General features: G+C 42.9%; 1 protein-coding gene across 1 annotated transcript in view; it reads left to right on the top strand.

The window, feature by feature from the left end:
- LOC136563721 (cadherin-4) overlaps positions 1-23,695 on the top strand; it is a 418,272-nt gene that overhangs the window by 364,410 nt on the left and 30,167 nt on the right. The window contains exon 8 of the mRNA XM_066561277.1: positions 11,901-12,038. Within this exon, the coding sequence (XP_066417374.1) occupies positions 11,901-12,038 (138 nt within the window). The remainder of the gene's footprint in view (positions 1-11,900; positions 12,039-23,695) is intronic.

Here is a 23,695-nt window from a genome sequence, read left to right as displayed (position 1 = left end):
AAATAAAATATGCTGGCATTATTTATAGCATTTCAGTAAGCTCGTCAGAGCAGCATCATATATGATCAGGTCATGGGTTAACAAGGATTAATTATCTTGGCAGAATTATGCTTTGCAATTTTTCATTTCAGTCTGTTACTTTTGAGTATTTGATAATGTAGCCTACTAAATTCAGGGTCATTTTGCTTCTTGTATGAAATTCAGCACTTCCCTACATAAATGTTTTTTAAGCGGAAATGTAGCCAGAGCTGGGGAGAGCTGAAGTGCTGAAATTCCTCTTGCAGCTAATAGCCAAGAAACTGCTACATTCCTGCAATTTTGTAACTGCAAGAATTGCATTTCATCACATAAAGGTGGCTGGCAAGTTCCTCTTTCACTCCTTGTGGCAATGTGAAGTTAATTCCATATTACAGGAACCTGGGAGGTTGTCAGGGAGGTCTCTGCAGTGGCAATTCCTTTATAAAATTTCCCCTGCTACGATGGAGCCTGCTCCTGGTCACTCAAAAGCCTTTGACACTTGCACAGATCCTGCACATCCCTTTGTTGACAAAAAAGCATAGAAATTAAATGCTGTTTGATTAAGGCCCTGATCTGGGAAAATTAAATTTTGCCTTCAATTATTGCAGTGGCTTCTGGCTGCTGCTCCATCCTCTTGTCATAAACAGTCACCAGAAAGGGCCCAGGGTACCCTTCCAAAGGTCTCCCTGTACAGCTGGGACAATTTAGGATTATCAAAAATCCTTCTTGGTCTACTCCCTCCTCTTTCAAGTTAATAAACAGAGCATTTAATTTCATACTCCCTATATCAATCTGCTTTTTCTGGAGCTCTGCTCTGCCCAGACCCTCTCCTGTCACTGACATGGGGCAGTTTTCCTGCTGCTCTCTTTGGAGTCTCACCTGGGTGTAAGAGACTCTGCTAAGGCACATCTGATTGAGGTTGACAGGCTCAGTATGGGAAGGAAAACATCCCTGCTCATCACAGCAGCTCTCACAGTGGCACTCTGCCAGCCTGGCATCTCAATCATTTCATTTATCAGCAGTTTTCCCCTTTATCGCGAACTCATTTGTTCCTGTTCCTCACTTGCCCGGTTTTATCTCATGTCTGAAGCCCTCTGAGCAGGCAGGACAGGGAGTTGTACTCTCCAAAGCAGAGCAGGCTCCCTTAGAAAAGCATCTGCAAAACCTCTGAGTCACCAGAGGCTGGGGTTCACACCTCACTGTGCTGTTTCCCTGCTGGGTTTTTGGTTATGATGGAACCCAAAACTAAGTTTGCCCAAATGCCCTGCAGCCACTTCCTGTGCCAAACCCATGATGGGTCAGCAGAGCAGTCAATATTTTCCTGGGATCTCATTCCCCAGGTGAGAATTCTGTGTCTCATTCCCCAGGTGCTGTAGCCCAGAGAGCAGTGAGTGCTGACAACCATCAGGAAGCCCTGTTCTATTAAGGCTGCTCTCTGAAAACAGTTCTTCATTTTGGTGCCCTTTCTTTTGTAAGAGTACACGTTATTACCCACTTGTGACTTCTCTCAAATACATTAATACAATGTTTAATAAAAAATCCTTCTTTTCTATTTGTCTAATACAACTGGATATAAACATCAGGATTAGTAGCTTGTAAAAAAGGCTGAGATGCCTCCTTCAGAAGAGTGCAGCACTTTATCCTCCATTAATCCTAGACCTTGCTCAGTGAATTATTTGTACCAGTGAAGTAATTGTAGCTGTGTAGCATTTGATAAGTTATCACAAACTTTATTACTGTATTTTGCTCTGGACCTAAGTGTTTTTTCCATCAGATTGAGTTTGAATTTTGGCCCTTCTACACCAAGACATAGTGCAAGTCAAGTATTGAATCAACTGCATGTCTTTATTTCCTGTGTGTTACACCTTTAACATTATTAATATATACAAAATTAGCAAGATCAAATATTGCTCATGTGCAAATGCCTTTGTTTCTTGTCATGGGTCAGAATTTCCAGCCAGAAAAAAAAAAATCCTTCACTCACAGGATAAGCTTTCAGTTCATTTTCCCACAGCACTGGAGATCTTTTTCATTGCACCTGTTTTCATGTAGCCCTTTTCCAAGGCAGGGAAACAAAGCCTTTGCAGGCAGAGCTGGTTTTGACAAAAGTCTCCTTTACTATTTCCAACTTCGCAACCAAGCTGAATTTCTTTTCCAGAAGTTGTCAATCACATTCTCCCTCAGCAGATCCACACAACATGACCCTGCCCACAGAGGGTGAAACAGCTCTTAAAGAAATACAATAGGGAGCATCTCACATTAATCTCTCCTCTCTGTTATTTGACTGTTTTCCACTAACCTTTCCTTCTGCCAAATTTAATTAAATCAGCTGCTTTTGTGGCTCTAACCTGGTCCTTTTCTGTTTGGACATTCCCTTCAATTCATAAGGCACATATGATATGCAGCCAGCAGGGACTTAGCCAAGCTGTCTTCTTAAAATAATTCTCAGCAATGAATAAAGAATGACACCAAATGAGTTTATTTTATCCAGACCATAAGGAGTCAACACAGTACAGATGCCCCAGACTTGTGTTGTGCTCCTGACTGCCAATAGTTTTAAAATCCAGGATTTTAGTGTTGTTCATACCACGTGTATACATATAGGATTAGACAAAATGGTTTGAATATATTACATTGATTTTATTTTTTTTAGTTGCTACACTGATAGATTTTTTTAAAAACCTCATGTTCCTCAGAATAGAAAGGTCTGGCTACATCAGTGGTGTCATGAGTGTGGAATTTCAAGCTTTCTGCAAAAATGAGACCAGGTATAAGTAATGAGCAATATTATGAATATTTATTCACCTACACTGATCCTCCTGATGATCTTTTCCAAGCTTCCAGCCTGACAGAGCTTAAAGAAGAAGGCAGTTTTACCTGAATTCTGAAAGGTTTTTCTTCCTCTTTCTAATCAAGCGTGATATACCAGAAAACAAATCAGGCTGATAAAAACAGAAGCCAGACTTACAAGAAAAACAGCTGTAGCAGCTAAATGGCTTAAAGCAGAGAAAGTAGGAAAACAGCATGTGGGGCTAATGATGGGTGGTTTTCAGGTTTCAGAATACATTAAGGCATTTTCCCTGTTTATTAAATTGCTCTGGCAGCATTTGACAGCAAAGGTTTTGTGGATTATAAGAGTGCAATGGACATAACTAGGATATTTTTTTATCCTAAAGCCTGGCCTTTGGGTAATCACCAAGAAGTTACACGCTGCAGGAGGAATTTGCTTTCCACAAGTCCAAAGAAAGTTGGTTTTTTACCTAAGAAATAAATGTTTCTGAGATTGTTGTTTACTTTCCCTTCTCTGCCTTGAGATTTTGAGGTTTTTTCTGTCTCAGCACTCATGGCTTTTGTCAGTAAGTGGCAGAAACCACCTGGAAGCATCAATTTACTGCTGGCATACTTACCAAAGGGCACCTCTCTGCAGCACCAGGTGCTGTGTGACCACCCAGACTTTGAACTATTGCTCGTCTCTCCCTGCTCAAGAAAAGCCAAATGTAATTTCATGGTTTTACAGAAATTGCCTCAGCCAAAAGTTAGAAGGCATATTATTCCTGAGGTCTCCTTTTGAGTGCTCTTTGTGAGATGACCTGGAACCTCTGGAAAGTGTTGGTGGGAGTTGGGTTGGGGCTGGTTCCTGTTCCTGGGAGATGCAGATGGACACACAGCTCTGTCCTGGGCAGCTCTGCAGCCTTCCTCATCCCAGTGGCCCAGTGCTCCAGCCAACAAATGGATTTCTCTTCTCATGGTATCACTGTTAGATAAAAAAGAGTTTTAATTTCATTTTGAAGTGTTATTTTCAATTTCTTTGATGCACAGAAAAATTAAATGACCTGTTAAAGGTCACTTGGGGAGGGTTTGGGAAAATGCTAAAGAAATCCAGATCTTCCAAGCTGCAGCCTGCAGCCTTAATCACAACCCTCCTCTGTTTTGGCACAGTGGCTGAAGTTAGAATTGAAATACATTAGCCAAGATATTAATCACATCTCTTTTTTTTTAGTGAAATTTATCAGTAGGTCATGCCAGCTCACTGTCATCCCTTTGTATGGCTGTCAGAAGCAGGTAATTCAGTTTTCTTATTTCTCCCCACCTCCTTGTGGACTTACATCTGATCTGGAGTTTGGATCACTGAAAAGAGAGATGCCCACTCCTGGTGGGGCTGTGATTCTGATGTTGGTATAAGTGAGATAACCATGAGAAGCTCATTAACTGACATTTAGTCAGTTTAGTCATTTAGTCTTTCTAAACAGAAAATTTGATGCTATCCAAGGACAGATACTGTAACAATGGGGTTTCTGACAATAATTTTGATAATAATTCTGATAATAGTTTTGAAGTCAGCTCATAGCCCCTGAGTCACTTCATTCAAGTTTTGAGAAATGCCAGTGCTCAAATATCAGATAAGAAAAGTTGTGGCCTCTGTTGCCCACCCTCTGCAAGTGGAAATGTACAAGTATAGAACAAGTGTGGGGTTAATAACAAACCCTGCTGTGCTGTTAACCTTGGCCACAGCACAATTCTGAAGGTGCTGCTGCCAGCTGGGCTCAGAGCCTGGCAAACCCTCTGCAAGGTGTGCTTGGGTCACTTTACTGTTTTGGTGGATGTATTCTCCTGTATGCCCCTTTCTTTGGGCAGAAGTTGCTGCATTGAAATTCCACATTTTTCACTGCAGAAAAAAGGTTGTTTTTTCAAAACCTTGATAGCCCAGGCTCAGTGTCTAATCCCTTAGGGGTAAAACTCCAAAAAAAAAGAAAGAAATATCTATCTCAGATGAACGTGGTGGCAGCATATTGCAGTCAAAGCACCTCTGTTCCAGTTTAATGCAGCCCTTCCTATGCACAGTATTGCTGGCACCAGGCATTGTTAAGAGAATCATTAAAATGATCCATCAGGATCCCCAGTCTGTCTTCCCATTTCCAGTTATTTGTCTGCTGGGGGTTGGGTTTGTTTCTTTTTTTTCCCTTTTTTTTCTGCTGGTTTAATCTCAGGGCTGTTTAATGCTTGGATTTCTATTTCTGAGCTGGCTGATCCCTCTTGGAGCTGAGCTGAGCTCCTGGAGCAGCTCAGCAGCGTCCTGGCACTCACCATGAGATGAGGTGCATGAGCAATTCTGTTTGGTTCACAGACCTTCTGTCTGGGAGGCTCCAGGGAGAGGTGGCCAGGATGCTGGAAGGCTTTTTGGGATGCCTGCTGGGGTCTGCTCTGTACCCAGTGCAGGAACAGTTTCCACTTCAGCACTTCCCCTGCCTGGACGACGCAAGAAAAGGCAGCCGTGGGCAGCAGCCACTGAACTGTTTGGTCTCATGCTACTGAAAGGCCAAACACAGTAGACTCCTGAAAGGTTTTCTGGCATTCTTTGATGTTGTAACCTCTGTGTGATAAAAAGATCATATTCACTTTCTTTCAGTTAACTTTTAAATCACTTCCTCCTGCTTTCATAGGACAGCTCAGCTTGCTAGTGCTGGGTGTTGTACCCACCACCAGAGGCTGTTTTGCTTTCAGAAGCTGCCACACAAAAGAGGAAAGAGCTGCTAAAAACTGGAACAGGTCCCATTTACACTTATGTGGGACATTCAACACCCACCCTGGGAGAAGCTGGAAAAGTTAATGGGGTGTCTGGTGGTTCCAAATGGGTTAAAAGGTGTAAATTGTAACACGTTAATTTTCTATCATAAAGTGCAGTAGCTTAAGAGAGAATAAGATAAGTTGTTTAATGTGTGAGATCCCCTGGGTTATGGGTCTTAGGTGCTGAGAGGGAAAGTGTTAAGAAGTAGTTTAATTGCTGGTTGTTAATGAGGCTGCCAGGAGAAAGCCAATAAAGGTGGATGTCAATATAGCTCCAGTGCCAAGTGAAAATCCTGAGCTGGGCTATGGCCCTTCATTTGTGTCAGACAAAATGGTTTTTGAAGGGGAGTGGAACAGCTCCTCCAGACTGGAGGTGTGGATGAAACTGCTCTGGGTGCTGGCACTGAGGCTGTTCTTGGCACAGAGGAGTTCACTGGTGTTTGGTGGTGGCAGGTTTGGTCAGAGGGTCACAGGAGCACACAGGGTCTGACCAGCACATCACAGACCAGGTGTCACATCAACACCCCTGCCAGGAGGAAAGGCAGCCTGGTGAGCACAGGGCTGCTCCCAGCAGAGCAAACTCTGCCTTGCTGGACAGAGCCAGACCAGCACCAGCCCTGCCTGGGGGCTCTGCCAGCACAGGCAGCTCTTAAAATCAAACACACCAGAGGCTTGTGAAAGGGGAACACCTTGCCATGCTGGAGGAAAACCCAATGGAGCCCCAGCCAAATGGAGAAAACAACCTTGGCTGTTTCCTTCCCTGTCTGGCTGTGCAGCACTGAGCAAGTGCCCCAGTTTGTTTTAAAAACAGAATTTCCTCCCTTGTTCTATGCCTGTCTTAGCAGGAACATGGACACCTCAGGAAGGAGCTGGTCCTGTACAGCAAGGCAGTGATGGAGCAAACCTGCATCTTTTTAGCTCAGGCAGCAGCCTGTGCACTGGGATTGCCAGGCCCAGGGTTTGGTGTCTGCTGAGGACTCTGCAGCCACAGCGTGATGCTGTGCTGGATGTGAGAAATGAAAAAGTCAAAGTTTATCAAAGTCTCTGCTCAACTCTGGCACAGAGTTGACCCTAACCCTAACCCACACCACCATGGCTGGGGGAGCTGCAGGTGTCCTGTGAAAGCTGCCTTCTTCCCAGAGCTTCCAGAAGAGAGCTTTCTGCTGGAAATCTGTTCTTCTTTAACCAAGGCTAAGTAGGGAGTATTAAGGGATCGATGCTTTAAAAGCTTTTCCTGTGAACTTTGTATAAATGGTGGCTATTTAGGTCTTTTTGGAAAAAGTACTTTTGCTTGAGTCAAGTGAATGTTTGGGGGGAGTTTGTTTATTTGTTTTTAAATTGCCTTTCCTGGGTCTGGTGCAGTATTTATTAATGACGTGTTTGCCATCTCTGATACCCAAAAACATGAACATCAAGTCTTCAGTAGCATGCAAAAAAATGATTTAGAAAACAAATCACAAGAACATCTCGTATTCATCTCATCGGGGTTGCAAAATTAAGGGGAGATGAAAAAAACATAGATATAAAGGAGAGGTGAGGATAACCATGGGAAGAAATAGAATTTAGATTTCCTATCTCCTTCACCAATGGATTCCTGCTAATACATCCTACATCCTGGTAACCTTATTTGCTTTACCAGACGTGATGCTAAAATTAGCTAGTCATACATTTCTCAGGAAGTAGTAATTAATTGGACAATATTTGTACAGGGCTTTGAAAATGTAGTTCCTAATTTTGCAAACCCTTTGTCCATAATGCAGATTAATTTAATCACATAATTACTGCATTTCTGGACTTTGCTATACACAGTTCCCCAGCTCATGTGTGATGTATAATAATTGCCTGTGTAAACTGGCAAGAGCCACATTTCTCAAACACCGTGCATGCACATTTGAAAATTGGGATCACAGGTAGCACTCCATTACTAGGGCTTCATTTTAAAACACTTTGTTCTTTTCTACTCTGTCTCTGAATATGATTTACTCTTGTTTATACCCTGTCTCAGCAAGACTCTGCTCAGCCCAGCCCAGCCAGGGATTTGAGCCTGTGCTTTCCGTGCCAGCCTCTGTCTCGATGGGGAGAGCCACTTGCGATGGCTGTAATTTTGTCTGGGGCACCTGGTCCTTTGTGTGTGCCAATGGAATGGGCTGGTTCAGTGATAACCATCAGTGTTAAGCCTTTTCACATGAACAGTCTGTGCTATTTGGACTGAAAGGGTTTTTTTTTTTTTTCTTTTTCTTTTTAGAAAGTTGTTTGTACACAGAGAATGCTAGGAGATCTGCCTTTTGCTTTAGCTCAATTTGTCATAATTTCTACCTAGACCAAGAGGATTTAGCCCTAATTTAATATATTCTTTTGAACGTTTTTGCTCCCCAGACCCTATATTAGATTGCTCCAGCATCTCACTCCTTTATTGGTAAAGGACCTACTAATTTCCAACCTAAATTTATTCATGGCCAGTTTATACCCATTTGTTCTTGTGTCAACATTGTCCTTTAGTTTAAATTGCTTCTTTGCCTTCCTAGTGTTTATCCTCCTGATGTTATTTATAGACAGCAATCATATCTGCTATCAGCCTTCATTTTGCTAGACTAAACAAGCCAGGCTCTTCCAGGCTCTTCTCCTGTGATGGGCTCTTCAGTGCCAGCACCTGGTTGGATCCAGGGGGCTCAGCCAAGGGCCTGGCTTGTGCCCAGCATCCCCATGAGCCCTGGCTGCTTGGCACAGGGATCAGGATTGCCAGCTGTGCCCTGCTCAGAGCTGCACACAGGGTGTTTGCCCCCTTGCTCAGCAGCAGGGAGCTGGTGGGACATGGGCACAGCCATATCTCCCTCCTGTCCAATAGAACAGCTTCCAGGAAAGTTTTGTTTCATGGGCTCCTTGCTGTGTTTTCCTGTATTTTGTGCTATTAGATCACATTTTTCTATTATGCAGTTGCCCTTTTTCCAAGCTGCCTTTCTTCCTGTACAAAGCACCTTTTTAACCAAGCCCTCGACTAATTTCCCATTAGCCAGCTTAACAAATTCCTTCAACTAATTCCCATCTTCTGGAATTTAGCTGATGTATTTCTTTGGGGCACTGTGTCAGATGACTGACAGAAAAGCAGATAGATTAGATCTGCCACAGTTCCTTTAATTATTCCCTCCTTCATAATTTTTTTTCTTAAAAAGTCCTTCTTAGTTTTTAGGTCAGACTAAAAGCTCTGCACTTATCAAGATGAGTTTTTTCCTTGGCTGGAATAGAAGCAGCACATTTGCTTTGCTGTAACATGAAGATCTGTTAGATTTATTAGAAACACTTGCCACAGGACTTCCCACAGGCTTCAGTGGGACTGCGTTTTTAGTCCAGACCCCCTTGGGCCACAGGCTCATTTCCTGAGTTCCCCAGCATCACCATCAGAGCAAACATACAGTAAATGTTAGGACCATTTTGCTTTACCTCTATGCTGTAGTTTCTGCCCTGTGCTATTTAAAATGTCATTTTTGCAAAGAAAGAGAATAGAAGAATTATTCTGTGTGATCAAAATGCCGTCAAGAAAACGTCTCTCATGCTTGGGGGCATGAGGCTGCCTTTTTTTTTTTAATAGTCGTAACAATAATAATACTATTAGGACAACAAACTGAGATGCCCCTGGAGATGATGTGACAAATTGGAAGGACATGCTGAAATTGAAATTGATTGAATAGTTCAATAAAATCAGCTTAATGCACAAAAGCAAAAAGATTAGCTAGAGAAAAACAAAAAATCAGTAATTTGTTATCTGCTGGGGCCAATCTCACTGGAGATTGAATTAGTTATAAACTAAAACTGGGCACTTGAAAGGAGCCCAGTGCTGGAGCCTTTGGGATGGAGCTGGATGTGGATGGCAACCTGAAGGTTTGGCAGATCAGATCTCAGACTGCTTCCATTTGGTGGACTTGGCAATGTTGGCTTTATGGCTGGACTTGATCTTAAAGGTCTTTTCTAACCTAGATATTTCTCTGATTTCCTATGTCTGCGTTCTGTACAACTTCCCACACCATTCCCCATGTCAAAATCCACTTTTGCTCTAAACACAATAGTTTTGTGTTCAGTTGATGGAAATCAGTGCAGCTTTGGGGATGTCTCTGGGGTTCCCCCAGCTGCTCACTTCTGATGTGTACCCAGTGCTCTGCTGAGATCCACCACCTCTCCAACGTGTGCATTCCCATCATGTCCTGCCTCATCACTCCATCCCTTTGGGATCTGCTCTAATTCCCACATTTTCTCACCAGGCCTGGACTGCCTGCCCTTGCTGCACAAGTGCTGTGCTCCTTTGCCATCCCTCCCTTCTTTCCATCCTTCTACACCAGCTTCTTGTGGCTGCTACATTTGCACACTCTAATAAATTCTGGCCATTTTCCTTCTCTTTTTTTGTGTTGTATGATCTGATCGACATCTTACTTTTAAACCTCTCTAATTTAGTGCTCTGAATTTGTGTGGTTTTTTCTTTTTTATTAACATTACAGAACTCAGTGAACAGTGCTTTGTTAAAGAAAGCAACTCTGTTGTAAACCTGGGGTCTGTGAGTACACACACACAGATGTGTTTTTCTCATTTATGTGAAATCTGATTGCTGCTACTTTTTTAAGTATCCTCCCCACTTCTATGATTTAAACCTTCTGTTATTTAAACCAGAGTATTTGGCCTGCTAGGAAATACTTCCATCAGCTTCCCAGGTAGTCTACAACAGAGAATAAGGAAGGAAAAGCTAGATATGAAATAGAAATTACATTCACTAATAAGGACATTTCAGCCTTGTGCAGTGCTTTACAAATGGAGTAATGAACAGAACCTTCTTGCATGAGCCAAAACAAGGGCTAACAATAGTTTCTCCCTCATGTTTTATTATACAAGATAGGAAGAGATAATGAAAGTGCATTTCCATAATATATTCCAGTTGCAAGGTGCTGATGGATCCCTAAGTGTGATGTCTTGTCAATTTAGCAGGTCAATTAAAAGCCCTGGAATCAAGATAAAGCTAAAATGCAGATCTCTTATTCTGGCAACTCAGAAGATTTAAAGAATTGAGCCAGTTACAGCACTTCAAGGATGTTCATATGGGAGTAAAGGGACCTAATTGACCTAATTCTTGCCCTTTGAAACTTCAGAGGACATTTGACATTTTACACACACTTGTAGCACTGGCACCTTGAAGGAGCAGCCCTGGGTACCTGAGCTGTGTTCTGGGGGCAGCTGGTCTTTCCTTGCACCAAAGTCCCTCCACCTGACTTCACAAAAAAGCTTTTCCTGCATAAAATTCTGCCTCCACTTGGTTTACACCCCTCTGGGGCTCTCTGATGTGCCTCCTGCAGCCTTAAGGAGCAGGGTTGTGTTGAGCTTTTGCCTGGATCCTCCCCTGGTTCTCCTGCCTCCCCTTGCCCACTCTCCAGGAGAGGAGCTTTGCTTTCCTGTCTGCCTGTGAAGTGCTCTGTGAGCATGACAGTAATCAATAGTAAATTCTGCAAGTCTAAATGAAAATGTATTGTTGAGGCCAGCTGTAAAGATCAGGAGAGTTCTCTTGATGCAGGCAGACACTCCTAAGTAAAGAGATCCCGGGAAGATGTCTCCACATGCAACATCAGATGGCCTCTCCTCTTTTATTCAGGTTTATTTTCCAGTTGCATTGACTTACAGCATCCTTTAGAACTTCACTGTGTGATTTTCATGGCTGGCTCTGTGAGGTTTTTTCCTTTGAGAGCTGTGTGGTAGGGGGTGCTCAGGAATTTGAATTAGTTCTGCTGAACTGCTGTTTATTGCACTGGATTATTTTTTTCTTCCATACTGGACTTAAATTCTCCTTATTTACCAAGATTGTGGTAAGGATTGAAACACAAAGAGCATTTTAATGCTTTTTGGGCATCAGACTGTGTGAGCAGAACGAGCTGGAGGACTGCCAGGCAATGTTGATGTCAATTTTGGGGGTATAAAGTTCTTAGCAATGTTTTCAGTGAAAACACATGAACAAAACTTCTTCTGGTTTTCAGAAGACAGAAGCTAATGTTGCAGAAAATACTTAAAAGTTAATAAAAATGTCAGCCTCAACCAGGGAATTTTGCCCATAAGACTTTTATTTTCCCATGAGACAGGCGATGTCCATGAATCTATACAAAAATCACCTCAAAAACAATGCGGAAAAATTAATTGAACTTTTTTAACTAACATTTTTAATCCAATTAACTTCTTAGTCTGCTTAAAGATCACACTTTTATATGGAAAATAAACCAAGGTGTTTTACAGGGTGTGGTTTTGTCTCTCATCTTTCCCTTCTCTTTTTTTTTTTTTTTTTTTCTCCACAGAAAGTTCAGCAGTACATAGTCATTGTTCAAGCAACAGATATGGAAGGAAATCTGAACTATGGTCTCTCAAACACGGCCACAGCCATCATTACAGTGACAGATGTGAACGACAACCCCCCTGAATTCACCACCAGCACTGTGAGTACCCACACACAGCAGGGGGATGCACGCACACTCTGCTTTTAACTCAGGGTATTGTTGGTATCTGCTGTCTCTCTGAGCTGCTTGGGCAGATAGGAGGAACTCTGATGGATAACTGTGGAATGAAGACTTTCAGGGGAGAAAAAGGAAAAAGGAAAAGATTGATTCATGAACAAGCAAAACTGTTTGGTGACTGATTTGGCCAAGGCACTGAAGGAGCAGAAATAACGTGGCAAACAGCCCATGTCTGATTGCACCAAAGAGGATGCAGTTGTTTCATAGCAATTGGCTGTAGACATATCAGAGTTATTAATACTTCTGAGTGAAATCCTGAGCACTGAGAGATATTTGGGGTTTATGGCTTGGATATGATTTCAAGAGGGCTGTAAGTACTGTAAATGGTAGCAGGTAGCTGGTAAAATTTGTATTTCACTGATAGCTCTAACAGATGTATTTGTGTGTGCTGGCAGTAAATGTGTAGACATTCTTCAGTACATCTGGTTTTAATCAGTTAAAGATTTTTCTTATGTTTTATTAGCACGGTCTTCTGTTCTGTTTTCATGTGTTCCAAGGTATTCCTGGAGGGCAAGGGGAAAAAAACAGAGATTGCAAATGACAAATTTTTAGAGCTGGTTAAGGTAAAAATGAAGATTTGGAAGGTGAAATGATGTGGTCTGGTTCATTCCAGCCTTCATAATCCATAGATGTAGAACATCTGAAATGTGCATGGTAAATTTAGAAATCACAGAGCAGTGCAGAGGTCTATATGCTAATAAATGAGAAATGCTTGTGCACCCCCTGTCTGTATTCATATGAGGGTCAACAAGGAGCAGTAAGTGATGTATCTTAAATAGGCATCAAATCTGTTCAAATACAGGTGGTCTAACTTCTTAGTGCTCAAGTCACTGAACATCCTTGGAGGAATGTTTCTATTATTTATATAATTCTGAATTTTCATTCCATCCTAAAGGGTCTCGAAATATTTATTAGTGTAGGACCGAAGTTTCCCCTTAGTTATACTCCTACAAACTGCAGGTATGTCACAGAACTCAAGGAAGTCATGCAGAGCCCAGTTTCTGCCCCTGTGGACCCAAACTGGATTCATGTCATTTCTGGAGTCTTCCTTCCCAACTCCATGGGGAGCTGAGTTTGGGGCTGTGACAGCATTTTCTCACACAGTGGCTTGGACATAGGTTCTAAGAAGAAAAAAGGCACTAAATTCCTCCTGAGTCTCAGCAAAATGGGCACCCAACATGTTTTTAGGTCTGGGCATCAATCCCCAGGCTGTGCTGCTGCTCCAGTGGCTGTATCAGCACATGTGTGCTGTGTGTCCATCATGGATACTCCAGTTTTTCTGCTGTAGTGTTGTGGTTAAAGATCTTCTCTAGTATGGTGCAATTATGAAAAGCCATAAAAATATAGCACAGGTCTTGGGCTGTGTGGTCCTTTCTCCTGCCAGGACAGAATAATTCTCTCTGGGAAGGAGGTTTGTGTCTGTGGGGCTGCAGGACCTTGCACCACAGCACTGCCACAGCTCCCTGGTGTGTGTGGGGACTTTATTCTGCCAGGTAAATGCTTCTCTGCCCTCCTTTTGAGTGAAAAAGGAATGACATCTAGTGGCCATGTCACTTCAGCACACGTTGTTCACATGACCCAGGCCCTGGGGTCAGTGTCTCCAATGCAGGTTGGGAGGGGAGGTTTTGGGGAGCAGGCTGAGCTGGGTCAGGGTTCCTTGCACGAGCACATTGGTGCCTTCTGCAGGGCAGCATCCCCTCCAGATGTGGTGTATTTTAATGGCACTTCTCAAAGCTGATGGAAGGTGGGATAATGGAAATTTTCTTTCAGGTGAATTCTGAGTATTTAATGTCTTGGTGTGTATTAAACCTGGAAGGAATAAAAGCCATCAAGAGAATTACCCACAGAATTGTGTTAAATGGATTAGAAAATGCTACTCTTCCTCTAAGCAGAGTTGATGTGTACCATTATTTCTCTAATTTCAATCACTGAGGAAAGAGTTTTGCAAGGGCCAAAGGGCTTTACACAGTGGCACATGGGACTTCTCTATAAAGAGTTGAAAACCAAGGGTGTTTTACAATAATACTTTGTGATTCTATGGAAACAAATATCTTTGATATACTCCTGGGTATAGCCAGGCTGAATTTCATGTGAGTATGAAAGTATAATATGTTTTTTTCTCTTACTGGCAGCAGGAACAGCATCAGGCTGATGAGTTTCTTTAAGCCTGAGCTGAATCTCCTCGCTGTCCTCAAATAGTCTGATCTGCATTTTAACACCTCTAAAAAAAATAGCAAAAATCACTTTCCAGGAAATCTATAGCTCCTCAGAGAGTGAGAAAGCCCATGGTCTCTTTTAAGTCCGCGGACTGTTTGGAGAGATATTGTATATTTTTATTTTAAATAGTTGTATTGAGATGCTGCTGTAAAAACAAAAATAGACTGAATAACTGAAACTGTGGCTTGCTCTTGGCAAGCTGCCAGATGAGAGGAACTCAGGAGCTGTATTCATCCCAGACAGATACAGAGGCCCACCCTATAGAGCTCTTAAATTACCTGTCATTCAGCCAGGGTGGTTTCAGACTTAATCGTTTCTGGATGGGAATGTAGCTCAGGAGGACTCTGCACCACGCTGGTGTCACAGCTCATGTATTCAGCAGCAGGAATTAATGTTGCTGTGTAAAATTTAACAGCAGGATGGGAGAGAGGAAAGCATCCACTGTGATGGTCAAGAGAGTCAGGGCATGTCTGCAGCCAGGCACAGGGCAGGGGGAAGGGGCTGAGTGCAGGGACCACGTGCAGGTTCAGACACAGGCACAGCCAGCAGAGGTGTGGTGGTGAATGGACATCCAAAATACCAGATGGGCTGGCATCAAAGTGTACTGCTGGATGAGAGGGGGTAAAAGAGCAATAAAATTACGAAAATCCTTAAAGGTACAAAATGAAGGTACCTCAGCAAAACTCCAACATTCCTGGGTGCTTCCATGAAAACTGATGTCAGTGGGTTTCACGTGCTTTGGTCCACCACCTGAAAGGCAGGGGAAGAAGGAGCCCCACCTTCTCAAACAAAGGGTTCTGAAATTATATGGGAGGAAGGAAATCAGAGTCTCTGGATGAAACAACTTGGAGCTCAAGTCTGCTGTTAACTCTGAGGCCAGTCTCCATCAGCATGGCCAGTCCTGACAGTCATGAGGATTACCTGCAGCCAGCTGCAAGGCACTGGGCACAGCGAGGACCAGGTGCCTCCTCTGGTCCTGTCCAGCTCTTCTTTGTGATGGTGAATGTTTTTTTGATCTGCAGTGCTACCTGTGCCTGTGCTGAGAAGCATCAGCCAGAGAACAGCCAGCAGTGGGGAAGTGTCTCCTGAGAGACACCACAAGAGTGGAGCATCCCCTGAAACACTATAAACATCACAGGAAGCTGTTTGGGGAATTTTTAATGGTTTAAGGCAGGATTGTGACCCAGGGAATGCCTTTCTGGCTATCTAAGGGACTTCAGCCTGTCCACAGTGTTGTGTTCTTTGTGTGACATTGCTGCTTGCAGAAATTAATGAAGGGAGGCAACTCTTCCCTCTGCCAAAGAGGAGAGGTAGCACTGACTCCTCAAAGTGCCCAACCAGCCCATGCCCACAGGCTCTGGGTCAGGTGCCATAGGGTAAGGTATTTTAGTCCCCTATGCCCAAGTTTTCTGTGACTCATTCATTTCTGTGGAAGTTTTGATGGATTTTGCACCTGCCAAGTCACCAGCTGTTGTAAAATATTGACATTTTAACTGGACTGTGTTACAAAGGCTTTGTAGGAATTTTTACTGGCTCTCTTACTGTTGTAAGATGAAGGTATCACTGTGCCCTCCATTATCCAGAGTCCTTGTTACTTATAACAAGGTCATGTCCTCTGACATGTCTTAATTATGGGAAAATTCCTCAGTCTCCCTTCAAATATTTATCTCCTATGTGCAAGTAAGTTGTGGGTTTTCCATACTAATATGGATCCATAGCTCTGGTCAGATGCTCACCTCAGATACTGGGGATACAGTGAAATTAGAGTTGGTATTTCAGAGATTAAAAGTCAGCAGAGATAGAACAATGCTGGATAGTCTCAGGTGAGGTTTATGTAAGATTTGAAGCATCTTTCTTGCTCACAGGAGGAACACCTTTAATTCCAGTGAAATCTTTAACTCCTCTCAGGCAGGATGCCCTTTCCAGTCTGACCCATGATACTGTTAATAGCCATTCAAGGATTTCCACTTTATCTAAGAAAATGTATAATCAGAGGGGAGGAGAAGTGAAAGAAATCCATGCCCACACTTGACTCATTCAAAGTCTATTTTTATCATATTCAATCAGGAACAATCAGGCACAGAGAGGAGATGCAGATGAATTTGCATGATCAGACTTCTGTGTCTGAAATGTTAATTAAAAGTTATTTTAAATTTGCCTACTGTGCAGAACTTGTTTTTATAGTAGCCCATGTAAGGAAAATATTATTTCACAGGGCTAAAGTGTTCATGATTACTTGAGTTTGTGAATTCTTGGGAAAACCTGCCTGGCAATCAACCTCTCAAATAAAAAAAAAAAAAAATTGGAGGGAAAGAAAGGGAAGAAAGAAACTGGGCTATTCAAGTTCTTTAATCTCCTGAGCCTTAGGAGGTCTTATTTTAAGCTACTTTAAAATTTGCCCTTTGTCACTGCTTTGAGAATCTCCTCTTCCAAAGCTGAATCCAGTGGAGTCTGTTTTAAAGAGGCAGCTCTGGGACAGCATCCCCAGCTGGCTAATCCTGACACTGAGTTAGGAGCAGCTCCAAAGGTTTAGGACTGGACTATTGGAGATGGGTGGGTGCTTCCCAGCTCACAGGGCATTGCTGGCCTGGGAAAGGCTGCCTGGCCAAGGGCTGGCTGAACTCAAAGCAGAATTGCTGGTGAGGAGTAACCTGGATTCAGAGAGGCTGTGCTGGGGCAGGAGGGAACTGTTTCTGGGTAAGGTTAATCTGGCTACAACACGGACTTGGCTAATCAGTGAAGGAGCAAGTCCTTGTTGCAAGCACCTTGGGAAAAGCAGTTCTTGGCAGTTTCTACCTGGCCTATTTCATGAATATTGTCAGAGCAGGCTCAGCCCTGGCTGCTGCAGTGAGGCTGAGTTAGCCTGGCTCGTGCTGGGCTGGGTCAGGCAGTGCTGGAATCTGCAGCACTGAGAGCAGCTCGGTGCTTCCTCCTGCACAAAGGAGCACAGAGAGAGACCCAAGTTAAAAGGGCTTCTTGGTTTTGGCAGCACACTGCCAAAAATGTCTGACCTTTCTCTGTGCAGGTGTTCTGGTTCCTCGAGTGCTGTGGGAGATGTTAATGAGCCCATTCTGAGAAGTGCTTTGGAATTTGAGAGTGAAGATGCTCTTGGAGCATCGCTGCCCTGCTGGCATTGCCTTCACCAGAAATAGTTCTTCCTTCTCCCTTTCTGATGTTTCCTTCCCATTTTCTCTCCCCTGTGAGTTACTAGTGTACATTTGTACATCATTCCACGAAGCAAAACAAGCCAAGATCCTCCAACCCCTTCTGCTTTACAGCTTCCCTTCCCTGGTTATCTTGCTAACCCTGCTGTGCTCCCCACTCTGCTCAGTTTTCATTCTTCTGACCCAGTTTGGATATAGTAATCCAGTTTCAGTGCCTTGAACAAGGGCATTAGTATTTCTTTTTTCACAGCCATGGTGTAGCTCTCACTTAGCCTCCTGCTCTGTGAACTTGCCAAAATTGTGGAAACAAAGCAAACAAGCAGAACCTAAAATTGTATTCCCTGTTCTGAATGTGTTTGTTCTCACATTCATTGTTTGTTTGAGGAGAGAAAATAGCTGTGCATCAACCTATGCAAGAGCAGCACTGCATAGAAATAGCTGATGTGAACTGCAAAACTGTGACTTTTTTGCAAGTGGGGTGAATGCTTTGCCTGGGCTCCAGCCCCCTCAGTCAGATCTTGCTGAGCTCCATTTGCAATGGTGGGTTTCAAAATAGCAAAGTAGCAGGGAAAAAAACCTGATCTCTTCCTTCAGGCTGAAAGATTGTGACTTCCAAGTGACTGGGATGCAAAGATGCAAATAGGTCTGCTTTGGAGAAATGATATTTAATGGTCGTAGGAATCCAAAATCTGCATCCACGTCAGGCTGCCTTGGGGTTTCCTAAACACATTTATAGGCAGATGTACCCAGAAGCATTTGGAACATGGGAGTGTTATGAGAAATCCCTTTTACATGCATGCTCATGTTTTACAAATTCATCTTACACTGTGGAGGGAGAGCCCAGCAGGAGTGGGATGTCACTGGGATTTCCTACAGACAGAAAATTGGACCAGGATGCCTTTGAGGGCTTCCTAAAAAGAGATCTTAACGGGCTGATCCAAGAAAAACTGGTGAAAGTGGGAAGCTTGCTATCTCCCAGGACCTTGGCATGTGTCCATCTGCCTCCTCCCTGTTCCTAGACCCTGGAAAAGATTAAGGGCTTAAACCTTGAGCCCTGTGTACATGACTTGCCAGTGTACAGACTAAAAGTGCATGTGTAGCTGTCCATGCAGGTCTCTGTGTCCCTGTCACTACACCTGTGCCATTCAGAAAGTCTGCAGTGACATTTGGATGTAGATTAGCCTGGACCACACAGCATCTTTAAATCATCAGAACTGTGCCTGTGGCATAATTTAGAGGCAGTTGTCACACAAGAATTGAAGTAGATGGCACAGGTCAGAGCTGGCAAGGGGAAGGACCAGTGCTGTGGTGAGGGAATGTGCAGGACTCTGCTGTTTTACAGCTGAAGACAAACCCTGAGTTCTGTACAGTCCTGCAGACAGGCTTTATTGTTAAAAATCAATTATGCTTTCATGGAAATTCCCCAATGACTGTGTTCACTTGCAATTTTCCAGTCAAAACGAGGCTCAGCCAAAGTACCCAACAAAGCCTGGGCTGTTACAGAGCTGTCAGCCTCTAACTGAAATTAATTATTATATTCAAGTAAATCAGATATGCCCAGTAGCATTTGGGTATGTGAGCATCTACCTAATTCTGTGTGCATTTCCATTAAATATACAGTCAGTGAAGTCTTAAAAACCACAAATCAGTCTAGTTTTCCTAAATAAGACCCCAGTGCTTATAAATTGAAATGGGCTTTCTGCCTCTCGTTGCATGTCCCGGTGACAACCTTTGCCATGAACAATGAATTTAGATTAAGAATGTTAGGTTGGGAGGCAGCAGTAACAAACAGGGCACAAGGAGAAACAATATTCATTCTTCCCATCCTGTTACAGCCTTGTGCTGAATTCACCACAATAATTATTCCGGGTCTTTGCTGTAGACACACAGGTTAACCATGATTAGGAAATTATTTACATCTTGATGTGCCTTTGGAGCTGGATCCCTACCTCAGTGCAAAGCCTGTCCAGTGGAGCTGAGGAGGTGAGATGCCCACACAGTTGAATTCTGTGAGAGATGAGGGTGACCCCCAGCTCCCAGTGCAGATTCCCTGGGAGCACTGGGGCTTTCCCAGGCACAGCATCTCTGAGTGCCTGGAGGTCCTTTCAGGGCTGTGCTAGGGAACACAAGAAACACTTCCTTCTCTCTTGTAGATGCTCAACTTTTGTTCTTTATTTTATCACTTCTTTCATCTAAAATGAAAGCTATTTCTCACTTTATGAGAAAACAATAATTCCTCATGTCTTAATGAAAAAAGCATCAGCCTCTTCTGTGATGTCTGTTAAGGCTTTACACCAGTGTAGCACATGACAGAAAGGATGAGATACCTTTGAGACTGCCAAACAGATAGAGATACAGAGATGTATATGTATAAATACCAAATATAGATGTGCATATTGCTGGATCCAAAGCATAGATGGATGCTGATGCCAGGGAAACAGTCATCAATCATATCCAAGTCTCTACTCACAGATAAATTGTGGTTTATATGAATTATTCCATTACATTGTGTGGGTATGTATGCATTGATTTAAAAAAAAAAAAGTCATCTTCTTGATAGAAGTCTCTTCCTAATAGACCCCATTAATCAAAACCTAAATTTACAGTGCCTTTTGTTTTGTGTATTTCCTTTCAGTACATTCATTTTCAAATTATCACTAAATTAATCATGTACAGAGCTTTAAACTGGCTGCCACGTGGTAAAGCAGTTCTGGTTCCTCTCCATTACTCTGAGCATTAGTTATTAAGGCACAGTTCAAGGCTCTGTTTAGCCTGATTCTGCCCTGAACCTAATTGGAATCAGCTAGATTCTTCCTTCTAAATGGGTCAGTCACACAGAAAAAGCATCAAATGTAATCTTGAGATTGTGAAATAAAGCAGAGAAAAAGAAAAAAGAAGATAATTTTATTTCTTCTCATTGATACCTGCCTGGTGGTTAAAAGAAGGATTAAAATGAGGTCATTAAACTTTCCTTGGAGACAAAACCCAGACCTCAGTGGTAATGTGATTAATCAAATATAAAAGTGAAGCTCTTCTGAATGAATAACTCATTTTTATAGAATATCTAATTACTGAAATGTCGTCTGCTGCAGAAAAAAAAAAGGGGGGGGAAATTAATTGCAATAACAATTCAAGAAGATAAAGTTTTTCTGAATTAGGTCTACACAAGAAGCTAAATTGAGTTGATTAAGTAATTTTGGTTTCAGGAACACCCTTGATGGAAGTTACTGGTAATGAATTTTTCAGACCTCAGAGTTTAAAATTGCCAAAGACCAGTGATTAAAAAAAAAAAAAAAACAGGAACGATAGTTCCATTACAAATTTCAATTTTCTGTCATGAAAAAAAAAAAAGTGGGGGGAGATATTAAAAAATACTCAATTGGTCTCTCTCAGATTGGACACATGTAGTACTTGGTGTAAAATCAAGAATAATACAAGTTCTTCTCCATGCTGGAGAGTGCAGTCTCAGTCAGCTGGAGCTGCAGCGCCTCACGGGAGGCAGAGGCAGGAGGAGCAGCAGGTTCCATGTGCTGGGCAGTCCTGCATGGATTGCTCCTGGAGCCCTCCTGCCTGAGCAGTGCCTCAGCAGCTGTCACTCGCAGGGTGAGTGGCACATCCATCCTCAGCACTGTGGAGGTGCCTGACAATGCATGGGTGTGACACATCAACTGATTTGGCATTTGCCTTTCTAGCCTGCTGGTTTGTGCAGCTGGGTTAATATTATAATTAATATTACAGTATAATTATATTAGTAATATTATTTAAATTTTAATTAATATTAAATACCATCTAATATTATCAAAGCAGAGACAACCCCCAGCCCACAGCAGCGCCCGTCAGCCATCGCTCACCATCCCCATTTGTCATGAGCCCTCTCGTGTGAGCATCTGGCAGAGCTGTCTCCTGGCTCAGTGCCTCATTTAGCAGGGGTTTCTCTCCTCCCTCTCCTCCCCTGGGCTGGATCCAGAGGGAGAAGCCCCAGACCCCATCGCCACCTGTGCGCAGGGAGGTGTGACAGGGCCACGTGTCACTGACAGAATCCCTGGAGTCAGAGGAGATGCAGAGGGAAATGCCCTTGTTACTCTGTGCTGTGCTGCCATGGAAATCACCCCAGGCTGCACCCCCAGATCCGTGTGTGGGGATCAGATGCTGTTCCCATCATCTCTGGTGTGCCTGTCAGGCTACACTTTGAAGGAGGAATCAGACACTGATGCTCCTCTATCACATATCTACCCACGTTTCTTGTCTGACATTTTTCCACCTGTAGCATTTCCCTCAAATTTGAATGGTTTCTTGTAGATTTTGTGCCTCTTTCTGCTTTCTGGCTATATACAAAATATCCTAATTCTCCTCCTCAACCCAGAGCTGGCCTTGGAGAGCCTCATTCAGTTGTCTGAATGTAGACACCCAGCACCATCATGGTTAGGCTGGATACCCACACAGCCCTGGCACGTTCCAGGCAAACACCCATTTGTGCTGGATTACTTCTTTATCTCTAAAGTCCTCAGCATCTCAGGCACGGGTGTGAGGCTGAGAAATTTAAATACATTCTGTAACTCCATTATTGGAAGGCAGTGAAATAAATCCCCTCCTGGGGTTGGCTAACTTCCTTGGGGCGGCAGGTTTTTAATTCTTCAATATTCTTTTGCTTTAAAAACAGTTGCTTCTGAGGGCTGTCATTTTAAGAGGATATATATCTGGAACTTCATTAAGTACATTTCACTTACGAAATCTTTAGTGACATGCTGTGGAGGAAGAAAAAGGGAGATTTAGCAAAGGATTTGGGAGTGCTGTGAGTTTTCTCTTATCAAATCTTTCTAACTGTCCAGGATGTCTTAAAGCTTCCCAGTTGTAGAAGAAAGGTTCACAACACAGAGAGCAGCCAGTTGAAATCAGAGAATGGGTGAAAGGTTTACAAAGTTTTTTTTTGAGCGTGGCAGAGTTTTTCAGCATAGTGCAATATCAGGTTTTGATTGCTAAAAAATAAAAAAGGAGAAATACTAGTCTTTTCTTTCCTGAATTTACAACCCATCTCTTCTTTGACCCAATATCCTCCGTTTCTCACTGCATTCCTCTGCTCCATTCCACAGGAAATGTTGTAAACAGAAGTTTCAGCAAGAAGCCTCTTTTTCATGGCAAGGCTGATTAATTACACAGTATTTAATGTAGTCTTGTCTGTGCTCTGAGTTACTGTAAACAGGCAGGCATTTCTCTGGAATGCCAGATTCTCATCTAGGTGAAGGTGGCAGAGAGTTGGGCTCGGTGACCTTTACAGGTCCCTTCAAACACAAACCATTCTGCAATTCTGAGATTTTAGGGACTGCTTCCTTTAGGAGCCCTGGCACACATCTCCTGTGAGTGCAGGTTCTCACTCCATTATGGCAGACACTGCCATAATATTTTAAGCATCAGTAAGGACATAAAGAAATGGCCGTTGTGTCACCAGCGCAGAAGATTGTGTCTTTAAACCACAGAATAATCCACATTTTCAGAATAAAACACCTCCTTCAGTGGCTTTCTCTTGCAAGACTGCTCCATCCAGTCAGGAACCCTTTTTTTGGCCAGACCAGAGGGTCTTCAGTGCCTGATGATGGACTTCCAATCTGCTCATTAAAAAAATCCCAAAACCCTACTGTGGGCTAATTCTGAGATTAATCTGGAAATAACAGAGATTCCAATTGCAGTGCAGAGGAAGTTTGAGCAGGAGTCAGTGTGCACATGGGCTGAGCTGTGCTGCCCTAGAAACTTGTTAAAAATCTCAATACCAGGATTATAGCATACATGTAAAAATCAGTGAGAGTTTCAGTACTCTCGTAATTCTTCCTTTCCCAAATACCCATCTTGAGATCCCAGAGGCACATGAGCAGCTTTCATATGCCTTAAAATCTGAAAAAATTAAATTAAAAACTCATTATGGGGAATGGGCAGTTAATAAGAAAATCCTAAACCAGATTTATCAGCTTAAGGCCCTTCTTTATGAAACTTTATAGCAGGTGCCTGAATTGAAACATCCCCTTCTAGACACATCTAACTAGAGATACAGAGCCAGACCTGTGGAGTACATTTTGCTCACTTAGGAGCTGAGCTCTCTCACTCAATTTTTGCTGCTCTGGTTTACATGTAAATCAGGAAAAATCTTGTTTTCATACTGTTGTTCAAAGTAGCATGATTTTTTGCTGCTTTGCAGTTTGCAGGAGA

The sequence above is a fragment of the Molothrus aeneus genome, chromosome 17 (genome assembly GCF_037042795.1).
Source record: "Molothrus aeneus isolate 106 chromosome 17, BPBGC_Maene_1.0, whole genome shotgun sequence".
Taxonomy (NCBI): domain Eukaryota; kingdom Metazoa; phylum Chordata; class Aves; order Passeriformes; family Icteridae; genus Molothrus; species Molothrus aeneus.
The sequence above is the reverse complement of the archived record's forward strand: the minus strand, read 5'-3'. Positions and strand labels throughout refer to the sequence as shown.